The following is a 16,140-nucleotide window of genomic DNA, read 5'->3' on the forward strand; positions in this document are numbered from 1 at the left end:
AGTATAATGAAAAACATAATTAGGAGGAATATGGTTAATAGGAATATGAGAGAAGTGGAGAAAAAGTCAGTTTGCATATTACATGAAAAATTTGGAAGAGAGAAAAGAAGAGTTAGGGCAAGAGGAAAGAGAAGAAGAGCTTAGAAGAAAAAGTTCAAGGATTCTTTCATAAAATTCGGAAATCTAAGGTAAGGGGGAGTGAGACTATTCATCTATGGATGCTAAATCATGAAAGAGTAGAGACGTTTCCTTACCTTCCAATATGGTTTGCTCTTAATTTGATGTTTTGATGAGTTTTGATGAACTTTGATGGATGTTGTTGAATATTGATTGATTGTTGATGAATTATATGCTGATAGTTCTATTTTCACACGATTGAATTGAATTGCCATGGTGCATTATTGTTACATTGGCGTGTTCTTGAGTTTTGATGAAAATTTGGTGTTTTAGGGTATGATTTTAGGTGATGAAATCATGAGGAAAAACTGTAGTTATGTTGATTTTATCATGTTTGATCCATTGGTGATGTTAAAATGTGTTTTGAGAGTTTGTGGTAGATTAATTTGGGATTGGCATGAGGTTTGAAGGGTTGGAACTGGTTCTGAAATCGTATCAAAGAAAACTGTTTTTTATATAAAATCCTTCAATGGCAATCGATTGTACCCTGATTGCAATCAGTTACACGAGTGCAATTTTTGGAAAATCCTTCAATGTCAATCGATTGCAACTTGATTGCACAATGTAAATTTGTGAAAAATCTTTCAGTGACAATCTATTGCACCCTGATTACAATCGTTTGCACAATAATTTTGAGAAAAAATTGTTTTCGAATTAGTTAACATATCTCGACGGTTTTGGTCATAACTTTCATTCTATAAGTCTGATTTAGATGTCGTTCGAAGTGTTGGAAAGCTGACACACTAAACTGCACAGTGGTGGTGAGAGTTGAGATGATTAAATTAGTATTATGTGTGTACTGTTGTTGTGGTTTTCATGATGATGTGATGAACCGTTTAACGAAACGCTGAGTTTCTGTTGTTGATAAATTGATGTGGTAAATTTTTATTATAATTGCAGGTTGTTTAGTTGTTGTGTTGTGATGAAATGCGGGCTGTGATGTATGGTTTCAATGTGAAACTATCTTGTTGATGTTGTACAAACTATTATGTGGTTCTATGTGATACCATTTGTGTTATTGTGATGATGCATACATTTATTCATGCATCATGAGTTGTTGTTGTTGTGAAAAAGGCAATTATAGGTTCGATGTTGGTGACCAGTAATTATCCCAAACTTGATGTTGAGGTTTGGAGCTTGGTGTGAGGCTCATGGGTTCGGCAGATGAAACCCGATTTATAATTGGAACCATTGTTGAGATCGGTATCACATGCATTTGAGTCTATAATCTTGTTCAAAGTCACATTCTATATTGATTGTATATTGATGTGAAATGGGTGAACTTGAATACATGTGTTGTATAGTGAACTATGTTCTAATTGTATTGTATTTAATCTACTCTGATTGATTATGCGCCGTTTATTATTTGAATGTATTTCTCACCCCATTTGTTTGAATTTTTTCTACCATGGACATCTTGCAGATACTCATGAGTAATTGTTGCATAAGTGAAGATAGCTCAAGGAGTTACTTCTTTAGTTGCATTGTTTTAGAAGTCTTGCTATGATCTTGTAACATCGGTCGTCGAGAATATTTTATTTGATTATTCTATTGAAGTTTTATAGTTCATTGGCTTATGTTTAAGTGTTTAAAAGTTGAGTTTAATAACTCTTGATTTTGAAGAAGTCTTATTTAAATGAGTTTTAAAGACTAAATGTTGAGTTTATGTTTATTTATCCAATTAGGAACGATATCATCGCAATGATACCCTAAGTGAAGGTGAGCGTGCGATGATAGGTGTTGTATGAAATTAGTATATTCCGCTACATGATTATTAATCGTTGAATGATTTTAGAGATTAGTCATTGGTGACGCCTTAAATTATTGTATAATTCTTAATATATAAGTTTCAGAATTTAGGGTGTTACATTTGTTATATGTGGTGCCTTAGGATTGTTGATAGTATTTAAGCAAGTTCACCTAAAATGGTGAAAAGTTTTCTATCAGTGGATCTTAGGTGAGTAGAATAATCCTCGTCCTCAACCCTAACACCGAGGTATTTATAAAGATTTTTTTGGACCTGTATCCTTGAACTCAAAAAGTGGTTACCATGCTCCTAGGGCATGGAACGTGGAAACTGTTCTTCCCCTATTATTTTAGAGAATAACTTTTTATATCAATAATACTTAAGGACACGTCACTCCCCACATTTTATAAGTGAGTGAGACGCGGTATGATCCTAAACCGATAGGGAACGAATGTTGCAATCAATGGACAAATGTTGCAACCCTGAAGCAACATATGATGCTGACTATATACTCGTCAGAAATTAATCAGACAAATTTATTTTGCCTAACACCCAACATATAGGGCTAACTATATACTCATCAGAAACTGACTTGTCTTGCTTCCCATTAATTTATCTTCTCTCAAATAAAATAAATTTATCCGAATACACATGTCATATATATATATATATATATATATATATATATATTATGAAATTCAAATAAATGAATGTAGACATTTTTTTTAATATACACTACGTATGCATTAAATATAATTTATTAAATATATTCAAAAATATCATTAAGAAAAATCTTAAAATAAAAAAAAATTGAATTAAACTAAGATTGAAAAATAATGAAAATATGATAAATAAATTGAAATAAAAGTAATATCTTTTGATCGAGAATTTTTTTCTTATTATGATTATTTCTGACTTGAAAAATTACTATTTATAATTGTGTATAAAATATATCCAATTTAAATAGATAAAGAAAAAAAAAGAAAATTATAATAAAATTTATGTAAAATATAATATAAAAAGAAATAAGATTAAATAGTTTAAAGAAAATTATAATACATTAATTATAAATTTTATATAAATCATATTTTTTTTATTATTGGCCAAATATTAAAAAAATTATTTTACAAATTAATTAATCAAAATATAAATATTTATTTTATTACTAAACACATAAATCTACAACCGTGTGAAATAATACTTTAACAAATTTCTATATATAAAATAAATATTTTATTTTTTATGTGTGCATTTATATATTATTTTCAGTTCAATGAATACGTAGAATGCACGAATACTTTATTAATTATTATTAGTAAATAATATTTTATTTTTAAATTTAATTAATACCTTTTTATTTCTAAAAAGAAATAATAAATACATTCCGCTCACAGCATTTAGTGAATAGATGAGAATGAATGAGTGAATACATAGTAGTATTTATATTTGGGATACATCACATCCCTTCCTTCTTTTGTCTTTAAAGTCTTAGGTACAACTGTTACGTAACAGATGAGATGACTCTCTTCCCCCTTAACTTTTACTTCTTTAAAAGTTAAAAACAAATCGTACGGACCAATGCCTACTTGTTCCAGTGGGAACCAACTCCCTTGGATTCTTCCTCAGTCGGCGCGTTATTTCTCGTACCCAATTACCCATCAAACTCCCTTTTATTTACACTTCTTGCCATTCACCCCACACCACACCAACAAGGTGCGTGCGTGTGTTTGAGTTGAGCACACCAACAACATCATCAACAAGAGAAAAGACTCCTCAAGTACATGTACAATCCATTTCCAACTATAAATCAAAATAAATTAATTCCGTTAAATCAACTCAGTTAAGATTTCACAAACAAGCTCAAATTTATATATAAAATTATTATTAAAATAGAGTTTAGTTTTTTTCTTTAAATAAAGAAATGTCAAAATTAAACTTCGTAAGATTAAAAAAATTGAAAACTAAAAAACACTCTAAACTCAAATCTCTTTGTTACTTTAGATCTGAGTTATTATTATGAAGCCTTTATCATAGGTTTCCCTAGCCTAGTTCCTCTCTCCCCAAACATCAAACCCAAAGAAAAAAATATTCTAGAAAAATAAATAAATTAAGGTACTTAATACCTACCCTTATTCTTAGTCTTATACCCTTAGCTTTTACATGTTTAGATTATTAATTTAATTTAGAAAAAAATATGGAAAAGGTAGCTCCTCCTCTTCTTCCTCTTCCTCATCCATTTTACGATTCATCAAATAACAAAAAACGCGATCTATCATACGACGTCGTTCACATACCAAACGACAACTGGAACCCTAAAGAATGGAATTGGGACAGTGTTCGATTCATGGCCAAATCCACCGTCTCTCAACAACAACAACCGGAAGAAACTCTCAAATTGAATCTCGCCGGTGGTGGTTTTTCCGGCGGGGGCGTTACAAATAGAGCTAACAAAAGAGTACGTTCAGGATCTCCATCTGGAACGGCGTCGTATCCGATGTGTCAAGTTGATAACTGTAAAGAAGATCTGTCAAAAGCGAAGGATTATCATCGGAGACATAAAGTGTGTGAAGCTCATAGTAAAGCTTCGAAAGCTTTGCTTGGGAATCAAATGCAACGGTTTTGTCAACAGTGTAGTAGGTTTCATCCTTTGTTGGAGTTTGACGAAGGGAAACGAAGCTGCCGTCGGAGACTTGCTGGACATAATCGTCGCCGGAGAAAGACGCAGCCGGATGAGGTGGCTTCTCCTCCGTTGAATCAGCATGTTGCGGCTGCTGCTAATTTGGAAATCTTTAATTTGTTGACTGCTATTGCTGATGGTTCGCAAGGTAAAGGTTAAGGCGCGTTTGGCCTTTTTTTTTCTTTCTAAAATCAGTTTTTTATTAAATTAATGCTTAAAACTGTATTATTTTTATTTTGGTAGTTATTAATTTGTAAAATATAGTAATTAGAAACAAAAATTTGTTGGTATTTATTTGAATTAATTAAAAGTATTATATTTTTAGTTAAAGTTATCGTGAAATTACTATGTTTAGATTTTTTTTTAAGTAATTCTTTTACACTAAATTTTGGATCAATAATTAGTTTTATAGATTGCATAAGTTTTCTAAAAAATCAGAACACCCCCCTAATTAATGTTTTTGAGGCATTAAAAATATTATGTTAACTAATTTTTTGATCATGAATTAAAAAATGTATTGTTTTCGTGATTGCATATAATAAAATAATCCGTAAATTATTTTTTAGATTAGTTATTTATACGACAATATAAATTTCTAAAATCATTTATTAAACTGAAACTAACAAGAAAGTGCTATTGGTGAAGAGTGTTTTCTTAAGAAGCTTAAGCACTGACACCTGAAACACACCTGAAACACGACAGTGTCGATGGTAATAATTTGAAAAATGAATAGATTAAATATAATCACAATTCACAAGTGTCGGTGTCGGTTTTGTACACTGACGAAGGCACATATATTTTCTAAGGTGTCGGTGCTACATAAGATGTTTTCTATTTTCTTATTATTTGCGAGCTAAGATTGTTTGCATTGATGATATTGTTTAGGAAAATCTGAAGAAAGAAGGTCACAAATTCCAGATAAAGAGCATCTTGCACAGATTCTGAATAGGATTCCTTTACCTGCTAATCTTACAGCAAAGTTGCTGGATGTTGGCAATAACTTGAATGGGAAAAATGGTAATGTGCAAATGCAAACTTCATCATTCTATCATCATCGTGATGGTCAACCTAACAACGGTCAACCTAACAACGTCCCCTTGGCCCCATTAACGATGGACTTTCTTGGCGTTCTTTCCACCACTCCATCGACACCTGTTCAAAATGCCATTTCATTACACTCTCAAAATGGTGGCAACAAATCCACAACTAGTGCTGATCATATTAGAGAACAACAGTTCACTTCAGTTGCTGGAGAAAGAAGTAGTGGCAGTTCCCAGTCTCCAAATGACGATTCAGATTGCCAGGAGGATGTTCGAGTGAATTTGCCACTGCAACTTTTTAGCTCCTCTCCAGAAGATGACTTCCGATCAAAATTGCCATCTTCGCGGAAGTATTTCTCATCAGAAAGTAGTAACCCTGTGGACGAGAGGTCGCCGTCGTCATCTCCTCCTGTTGTGGAGATGAATTTTGGTTTGCAAAGTGGGATTAGAGGCGTCAATCCTAATAGCAATTCAACTGGAATAGGAGTCGATGCAAATAAGGAAACCAGCCAAAGTCATAGTTGTACTACTATCCCTTTTGATCTCTTTAAAGGGTCAAAATCAAATAACATTATCCAACAAGCTAGTTCAGTTCAAAGTGTTCCATTTAAAGCTGGTTATGCATCTTCAGGCTCTGATTATTCACCTCCCAGTTTGAATTCAGATACTCAGGTAGTTTGGAATTTTGCAATCTATGATCCTTGCTTGCTTTTAATGTGTATTTTCTTTATGTGTGTTATTATTTTAACTAAGGCTTGGGCATTTCATTTTGTGTTTGAATCTATTTGTGCTGGTATTCCAACAGGACCGTACTGGGAGAATAATGTTTAAATTATTTGACAAGCACCCTAGCCATTTCCCAGGAACATTGCGCACACAGGTGAAACTATTGTCGCACTTTCTCATAAATATTTTGCTAATCGGATGATGTCATTTTATTGAATGTGACAAATGTCCTTTGCCACATGTGATAATATTATTAATCATTTTGGTTTTTCAGATTTACAATTGGCTTTCTACCCGACCATCAGACTTGGAGAGTTACATAAGGCCTGGCTGCGTCGTTCTATCAATTTATGCCACAATGTCTTCTGCTGCCTGGGCGCAAGTAAGTGAACTGCTGTGATGCACATTTTGAGCTTGTAGGATTCTACTTGCTCATTACTTGCATATTGTGTTTTTTGCAGCTAGAAGAAAACTTCCTCCAACGTGTTCATTCTTTAATTCATAACTCAGATTCTGATTTCTGGAGAAATGGAAGATTTCTTGTTTATTCTGGCAGTCAGTTAGCATCGTACAAAGACGGTGAGCACTGTAACTTGTTTCTATCCTTTTTACCTTAGGCTGCTTAATTTCGTATTCAAGTTTTGCTCTTTGGAATAGTTTTTCCCATCTAGTTAGATTGTTCATAACTGATTTTTTCGACTTTAGAAGATTAAATGTTCCATCATAGCTAGATTTTTAATATCAAGGAGTTGAATCAGATTGGTTTAAACTGAAATTCCAGGAAAGATACGCATGTGCAAACCATGGGGAACATGGAGGTCTCCAGAGTTGACGTCAGTGTCCCCTTTGGCGATTGTTAGTGGACAAGAAACCTCTATGTCATTGAAGGGAAGAAACCTGTCTGCTTCTGGCACAAAGTTCGTACTGCTTTTCCCCCTTTCTGGATGTGGTTTTGTGCTTCTTTTTGGTCTGTTTTTTACTGTTTGCCCCTAAATTTTGCAGGATTCATTGCACTGGTGCTGACTGTTACACGTCATCAGAAGTTATAGGTTCTGTAGATCCTGGTATGGTCTATGATGAGATAAAATTGAATGGTTTTAAAGTTCAGAATGCATCTCCTGGTGTTCTAGGTCGCTGTTTCATTGAGGTATATCTCTACATTCTATTGCCTGCATATGCTTACTGTGTATGCTCGCTATGTGGGGGTATTTGATCCATGTCTTACATATTTTCATGTACCTGAAGTGTATATTTGTAAATTCTATCAAAAATGATAATTGCGACTTACATATTTGTGAACAGGTTGAAAATGGTTTCAAGGGCAACTGTTTTCCAGTGATAATAGCTGATGCATCCATTTGCAAGGAATTGAGACCGCTTGAGTCTGAATTTGATGAGGAGGAAAAAATATGTGATGCCATTTCGGAGGAGCACGAATATCATTTTGGGAGGCCCAAGTCAAGGGATGAGGCTTTGCACTTTCTGAATGAGCTTGGCTGGCTGTTTCAAAGGGAAAGGTTGTCGAGTGTGCACGAGGTTCCAGAGTATACACTCGACAGGTTCAAATTTGTACTGACATTTTCTGTGGAGAGAAATTGTTGCATGATAGTCAAAACCCTTTTGGATATGTTGGTTGATAAACACTTAGAAGGAGAAAGGTTGTCAACAGGGTCAATGGAGATGCTTAAAACAATCCAACTCCTAAATAGAGCAGTGAAAAGAAAGTACATAAGCATGGTTGATTTACTTGTCCATTATTCTATACCTAGCAAAAATGACACATCCAAGAAATATGTATTTCCACCAAATCTTGAGGGACCTGGTGGTATTACTCCCTTGCATTTGGCAGCATCTACATTGGATTCTGAGGGTGTAATTGACTCTTTAACAAATGATCCACAAGAGGTAATTATTTCCTTCCCATTTGGATTTTCTGATTTTTATTTTTGCCGAGAGTAGCAAGGAAAATAATCTAATTGAATTGTCTGGCAGTATTTTAGGGTTTAAATTAGCCAGGTCGGCCGACAAGGTCCTACTCCCTAGCCTAAATCAAGCCTAGGATAAAGCCTTTTTAAAAGTCTATTTAACAAAAAAGGTCAAGTTAAATAGGCCATCATAAAATCCTCTTATGTCTAACAAGCCGAATTATTTAACTAAATTTAAATAATATGATAATATATTTTGTTATTATAGTAAGGTTTTATTTGAAATGTGTTAACAATCTTATATTTCTCCTTCCATAGATTGGACTGAAGTGCTGGGAGACCCTTGTGGATGAAAATGGGCAGACTCCACATGCATACGCCGCGATGAGAAATAATCAGTCTTACAATATGTTGGTTGCGCGGAAACTTTCTGATAGACAAAAAACAAGTGAAGTTGCAGTTACAATTGACAATGAGATAGAGCACCAATCACTGGGAATTGAGCTTATGCAAAAGCAAATTAACCAACTCAAACGGGTTGGAAACTCTTGTTCCAAGTGTGCAATTGCCGATGTTCGCTTCAAGAGAAGATTTTCAGGTTCACGGAACTGGCTTCATGGTCCCTTTATTCATTCAATGCTAGCTGTTGCTGCTGTTTGTGTTTGTGTTTGCGTGTTATTCCGCGGAACCCCTTTTGTAGGCTCAGTTTCTCCCTTCAGGTGGGAAAACTTGGATTTCGGCACAATTTAATTCTGTTAGTGAATGAAACACATAAACCAATGGAGCTATATTTCCCCAAATGGCAAGATTACTTCAGTGGGGAAGTTGTGCATTTTGTAACGAGAGCCAAAAATGAACCTATTATAGCTTGGCAGATTCAATATTTCTGTGATGCCAGAGTTGAGGATAATAAGTAATAAGTTACACCTGAATGTTTACCTTCTAGGTGTTGAAATTTTAGAATTGAAGAAATCTTCCACTGTTTTGACCAGATAAAACACGAACCTTCTAATTTAAGCATTGACAATTATGAGAGCAGCAAGCAATGGGAATAAAGAGACTGAGTTGGATAAATGTTGGTCCGGTCAAATAATTTGGTTTATTGCCTCTTTTTTTCTGAAGGATCAATCAGGAAAAATTACCTGCTATGTTCTATGTATCATACGTTGATGCATATGTTTTGTTACTGTAAAGTTTATTTGAGGATATTGATAATAGGGATGACCATACTATATGATTAAAAGTGTTGATATATTTTGATTTTAAATTATATCTAATTAGGTTCACGTTTCAGTTACATCATCACCAGGTCGGTGGCAAAGACCTTGTATGACAGGATATCGGCTAAAATTTTATCACTAGTTAAATAAAATTTCGATACACATTATAAATAAGATTTCTATATGTTTTGCAATGGTTGGAAGTTCCGTCATATTTTTATAGATAAGCTATTCCTGTAGTTTATTTTATTTCAGAATACCCATTTTGCTAAGACCAGCATATATTACTTGAGCTGACTTGTGCTATTTTATGACTCAACACACCACAACCACAAAAACTTTCATTGAATAACTATAAGCCTCTTTACAACCAATTTGTAAATATACTTTTCCAACCTCTCCACTAAATCATTAAGTTAAGCCTAGTAGTCTATACCTAATATAATCCAAAAATTCACAATTCACTCAACTATAGGTATTGTAAAAATCTACTTTTAAAATCAAACTTTCAAAAAAATAAATATTTCAAACTAAAATACTCCTAACAAGGTTTCTTCACACAACTATTTATATATGATAAGCACACTATAAATTATTTTTTTTGAAAGGGATTAGTGGGTCTAAGTTAACAATTTTGAGAGGACAATTAACTAAAGTGTTAGAATCGAGTTTTAGTTTGAAACATTATTCGATTTTATATTTTTAGGTATAAATTTTGAGTCAATATGCTTGTAAGATTGATTTGAGTAAAATCAATGTTGAATCCAATTATATATGAGTTAATCCATAGTTAATTCTCTTAAATCAGATAAAAATAATTTTATTCAAATTTATCAATTTTATTTGAAAATATTAACTTGTTTCATAATATAGTTTTAACTTTTAACAATTTTAAAAATCTTTTGAAATTACTGTTTTTATTTAAATACTTTGATGATTTAGTGAGATATTTATTTAACTAGATACAAATTTATAAACCCAACTGCATTTGGTATGGTGATTTCTTTATAATTAAAAGTGAACTTAGGTGATCCCATAAACCTATAACACCCTAATAAAAGAAATGACAAATGACTAATGTTATGTATTAAGTTAACTTTAGTTAAAAATGTGTAAAAAAATTAGTTAATACAATTTATAATTTGACTAATGAGTTTTCAAAATTTAAATTTAAATTCTTAAGTAATAAATAAAGTTGATTAATATAATCTAAAAAAATAGTTATTATATTTTATAATTTAATATTATAATTTAATTAATATATGTATTTTATTGATTAATAAAGTAATAAAGTAGATTAATAAATTATAGTAAAATAAATGATTAATAATATATATTCTTGTAGTTAATGATAACGTTAGTTAATGACATTATTTTTACAAAATAAATTTTAAATACATTTATTTTTATAAATAAAATTATTTCTAAAAAAATTGAAAAAAATTATTGTTTGCCTATAAATATTTGTATTTGGTGTTAAATACTATAGTGTCAAGATAAGTGGACTAATGACAAATACATCCAATATTTTGGCATCGAATTTTATAAATTACACAAATATAACACAAACACTTTCGACATAAATAAATAAATAAATAAGAAGCAGCCTAGCAGTCTAGCACACATTTTAAATTCCTATATTAATAAAATAAAAAATATACATAACATAAACCAATGAATTAGAGAAAAAACATGACATGTAGAAATTTTTATTTGCGAGGTTTTGAAGGAGTATTATTAGCACTAGTGAGAGTTCCACTTCCTCCTTTGGTAATATTTTGAACAAGAACTTCACCCAAATTTTCACCAAGACCTTCAACAAACCCTCCAATAAACTCAATCACAACTTGAGAAGCAACTTTAGCTGCAGCAGAAAGAACACTTGGTTTTTCAGGAACCCTAATACCATTAGCTTCAAGACCATTCACTTTACTCTTAGCACAAAATGCATGAAGATTATAGTTACACACCGTGCACCGATACACTTTCCCCGATCTTCGTTTCTTGCACTCGTTGCAGACGATCGGGGTGGAATGATCGGTGTTTGTTGCGGCGGAGGAAGTGGCGGTGGATGAAGGTGTGAGTTTGAGAGTGTGTGGATGGTTTGGGAAGTCAATTTCTGTGTTGAGCATGGCACAACAAGGATGCATTTGGAAAGCACATGCTGTGCATAGGAATGTATAGCCTTTTGTTGGTTTGCCACACACGTCGCATTTTGATTTTGTCATTCCACTTTTCACTGAAATTATATTAATAACAAATTTATTAGACTATATAATGAAATAATTCAAAAACCATACACGAATCATGCATAGTAATTGTGTCATGGAATACGGACTCTGAGACGACACTGATAATATGTAAAATTTAGAGGGAGAGAGGATTAGAACCTGGTTTGGAATGGAACAAAATAGCATGTTGAGAATGGAAAGGATGAGCATTAAGAGCAGGAGGAGCCAAAGCACAAAAGTCATGAAGTTGATAATCACATTGTTGACAAACAAATCTCTTCCCAGAGCCATATTCTTTACAGCCTACACAAATGAAGAGATCAGGAAGGTTCACCATTGAGAGAGGATGCTGTGGATGACTGAAATGAATTATTTCTTCTCCAAAAATCAATTGTGGAGAGGTAGGAAACTCAATTTGAGGAGGTGATTTTTTTGTGACTATAGTTGTTACTTTGGAATGATATTGATCATCATCATTTGGAGCTGTTATTTGGTATTCTTTTGTTGCTGATTTTTGTAGTAGGAAAGTGTTTGTTTTCTTCTCTACTTGTTTTTGCTTCCTCATCATCATCATTATTATAATCACTTATTTCTACTCTATTTCTTTGGTGAATGTAGCTAATGGCTACACATTGTGGAGAATATATAATGGAATACAAATGTCACATACACTATGTTTTTTATTTCCTCTCATTTTTTAATTACACCCTGTGAAATTAAAAAGATGCTATTTGATTTTAAGGCATCTTGCATGTGCATGCGACACAAAGGATATTATTAACTTTAGGAGAGAAATAAATAATTTTTTTTTATGAGTGTTTCTTAAACTTTCAAATTTTGTGTATAAGAAAAACTAGTGATAAGAATTATTCTTTTCTTGATGCTTCTTGTTTTAGACAACTTGCTGTGTCCTCAAATTTTCTTTTTTCTCTTCTTGTCTTGTGGATCAGTCCAACTAATCCTTATGAATTATCAACTAATCTGTCACATTGATTTGATTTTCCTTATAAATTTAGATTGGTACCTTAATCCAGTCAAATAGAAATGGTATCTTACTAAATTGATTAAAGAAAAAATAACTTATGGATAATATATCATCTATTTATTTTCCCTATCTTTTCATCTGATATTTTTATTAACTTATTTATTTTCAATCATCAACAAATTTTAGAAAATAAGATACCACTAAAATCACAACTAACCCTTATATATATATATATATATATATATATATATATATATATATATATATATATATATATATATATATATATATATATATATATATATATATATATATATATATATATATATATATATATATATATATATATATATATATATATATATATATATATATATATATATATATATATATATATATATATATATATATATATATATATATATATATATATATATATCAGACCTTTTTATCAATTCTCATCTTAAATTGAAGAGACACTTTTTTTACGTTGAAATTTAACTCGCAGATGCATCTCTGTATGTGTAAAAAGCGCGTTCGAAGATGCATATCCGTAAACACAATTTATTCAAATATTTATGGGTGATCCGAATATGCATCTCTGGATGCTTTTCATTCAATCTCGTGCCATACCGTTCCCTCTTCCTACTTCTTCATTCTCACAAAAGTTCTTACAAAAAAACACTTCCACCTCTCCCTCTCCCAACCAATGAGGTATCTCATCCTTTCATTGAAGCATTAGTGGAGTCATCGTCATCACTGTAATTTTAAATCTCTTGGAACCTGAGTGCATAGGTTGAATTCATTGAACGTAGGACTGAAGGTCATCATGGAGAATGAGATGGGATAAAATTAACCTTTGGGCCCATATCATTTGTTTCGAAAACCGAGAATCAGACCACGTTATAACCCTCAAGAAGCTAGGTTTATTTTGAAAGCATGCTACAACAAGGTTGTGTAAACTGACTCCAAAGAGATTTGGTAATCATTTGTTTTGGTATTATACCTTCGCATTATCTATCACTTTGAATGTCTAAGTCAATATTGCATTTTGACCAATGATCCATTTGCTGTACATCAACCACATCATTCCAATAATGACTTTGATTTAAAAAATTGCATGAGTATTGCACTAAAATTACCATTTTTGAACGAACAACTTTATTTGAAAATAAGCACTCATCATCAAGGAAGTTCAAACAGCTGAGAAGCCTGAGCAGTGATCCTATCAGGGGCATATCCCATCCAAGATCCTATTGTTAAGAGAATATCTTCAAGACTCATGCTGAGGCAAGCGTTTCAAGCGCACCGTAAATTAGTCGTTTCAAGAATCAATCAATCATGGACAATCTACTTCAAGAAATCCCCAAGCGAATCCTCTTAAAGGGATACTTAGCCTGATACTTATGCTCCATCACATTAAGCTCAATCTTGAAGGTTCTATTCTGAGACATTAGAGCCTTCAAGATCAACCTTCCATTTGAGTCGATAACTCTCATCATCTTGTCTTTGATCGACACTCTATAGTTCTTTTCTCCTAATTGCCCTATGCTGAGAAAATTACTCTTCATTCGTGGTATGTACAACACATTTGAAATTACTGACCTCTTTCCATCTTTCCTCGTAATCAGAACATCACCAACACCTTCAGTTGCTAGAGTGTTGTCATTTGCAAATTTCACCATGTTCTTCATTGAGGGATTTATGTTGACAAACCAATATTTCCTTCCAGACATGTGTGATGAGCATCATGAGTCCAAGTACCACTGGTCCTTGAATCTCTCTTCTTCTCTTGTTATAACCATCAGCGACATCTCTTATTCTTCATGTTTTGCCAGCTTTGTGTAACTTTCTTGATTCTTATGCTTTTTTGGACAATCACTAGAATAGTGACCATACCTTTGACAATTATAACACTGAATATGACTCTTGTCTGACTTTTGACCACCACCTCTTCCTCTACCTGTAACACCACCTTTTTTGTTACCTTGGTTCCAGGGTTTTCTCTGATTCAACCAGTTTCTTTCTTGCTGATTTCGACCAGTCGAATTGTTGTAGCCTCCTCTACCTTTGTTGCCATTCCAACTTCCTTTTCCTTTTCTTTCTTTCATCCATTCTTTTTTCATGAGATTCAAGCGTCCCTTGAAGCTCTTCCTTTTTCAATTTTAACAAATCTTTCGACTCTTCATTGGCTACTACCACATGGTCGAACTTTGAAGCCAACGACCTCAAGATCTTTCCAACAACAGATCTTGATGTCAACACTTCTCCATATACCTTGATTTGATTCACCAATTTTGTAACCTTCGTGAAAAAATCAGTTATGCTTTCATTGTCTTCCATCTGAAGCAATTCATACGTTCTTTTGTGAGTTTGTAACTTCATCTCTTTCACCTTCTCCGTGCCTCCAAACGATTTCTCCAGAATTTCCCATGCTTATTTCACTGACTCTGCATCATTAACCTTTTCAAAGTTATCTGCATCAACACATTGATGGATTATAAAGAGATATTTATAATCTTTTTTCTTCAATTCTTTATGTGCAACCTTTTCTTGATCCGTCGCGACTTCTACAAGCGTTGCCAATCCTTCCTTCACAAGATCCCAAAGATCTTGACAACAGAACACAACCTTTATCTGCTTGCACCAATTCTCATAATTGGTGTTCTTGAGAATCAGAAGATTTGCTGGAAAATGACCGTTTGGATGATTCGTTGCCTTGGTGATTTTCTTCCCACAAATCGATTAACCGGAGCTCTGATACCAGATGTTGGAAATCCCCCAAAACCTATGGAGAATTTCAATCAATCTTGATGAACAAGATTGTTATTACCCACACAATAACAACGAAAAGAGAAGAATAATGGAGAAAGAGAGAGTGTATAGAACGATGAAGGAGAAAAGTAATATAATTCTGCAGAGTTTCTCTCTGCCCATAAACTGTGGAAACCTTCTTATTCACTTTGTAACGGAAAAATACTGTGAATACAATGTTATGAATGCTCTATTCACTTCTATATGAAAATAAGGGTTACTCCCTCTATTTATATATTTAGGTTAACTTGGACCTCAAGCCAAAGCCCAAAACTATAAAAGCCCAAAATTATAAAAGCCCAAAATAGCTAACACTACTCAACACACTAGGTGGTTCGACACTTCCTTGCTTCTGTCGAGAAACCTGCTTCTGACACAAGGAATTACAATTCAACAAAGCTTCTTTCATAATCAACTTGAAAATGATTAATCCATACTTCAACCTTTTCATAATAATGAAAGAAAAAGATTACCTGGGTGAAAGGTGCAATAATAGTCCCAATGCATTAGACCCAAGTAGTAATTGCTTGCAAACCATAAATACTTTTTCTTTCTCTAAAAAATACAAACACATCACAATTTCATAATAAATCGAAAG

At 32.8% G+C, this 16,140-nt stretch overlaps 2 protein-coding genes across 2 annotated transcripts; one reads left to right on the forward strand and one right to left on the reverse strand.

Moving 5' to 3' along the window:
* The first annotated feature begins 3,863 nt into the window (after nt 1-3,863).
* On the forward strand, nt 3,864-9,589 carry LOC127098469 (squamosa promoter-binding-like protein 14). The gene is made up of 9 exons (XM_051037078.1): nt 3,864-4,749; nt 5,487-6,313; nt 6,447-6,521; nt 6,642-6,749; nt 6,829-6,946; nt 7,149-7,284; nt 7,370-7,514; nt 7,670-8,272; nt 8,611-9,589. Exons 1-9 carry the CDS (start codon nt 4,119-4,121, stop codon nt 9,040-9,042), a joined length of 3,075 nt encoding a protein of 1,024 aa, XP_050893035.1. The 5' UTR covers nt 3,864-4,118; the 3' UTR covers nt 9,043-9,589.
* A 1,450-nt stretch (nt 9,590-11,039) lies between these two features.
* On the reverse strand, nt 11,040-12,535 carry LOC127097622 (uncharacterized). The gene is made up of 2 exons (XM_051036122.1): nt 11,903-12,535; nt 11,040-11,751 (listed from the first exon to the last, which is right to left on the reverse strand). The coding sequence occupies exons 1-2, from the start codon at nt 12,315-12,317 to the stop codon at nt 11,222-11,224; spliced, it is 945 nt and encodes a 314-aa protein (XP_050892079.1). The 5' UTR covers nt 12,318-12,535; the 3' UTR covers nt 11,040-11,221.
* Nucleotides 12,536-16,140: the final 3,605 nt, after the last annotated feature.

Source organism: Lathyrus oleraceus, chromosome 6 (assembly GCF_024323335.1).
Source record: "Lathyrus oleraceus cultivar Zhongwan6 chromosome 6, CAAS_Psat_ZW6_1.0, whole genome shotgun sequence".
Taxonomy (NCBI): Eukaryota; Viridiplantae; Streptophyta; class Magnoliopsida; order Fabales; family Fabaceae; genus Lathyrus; species Lathyrus oleraceus.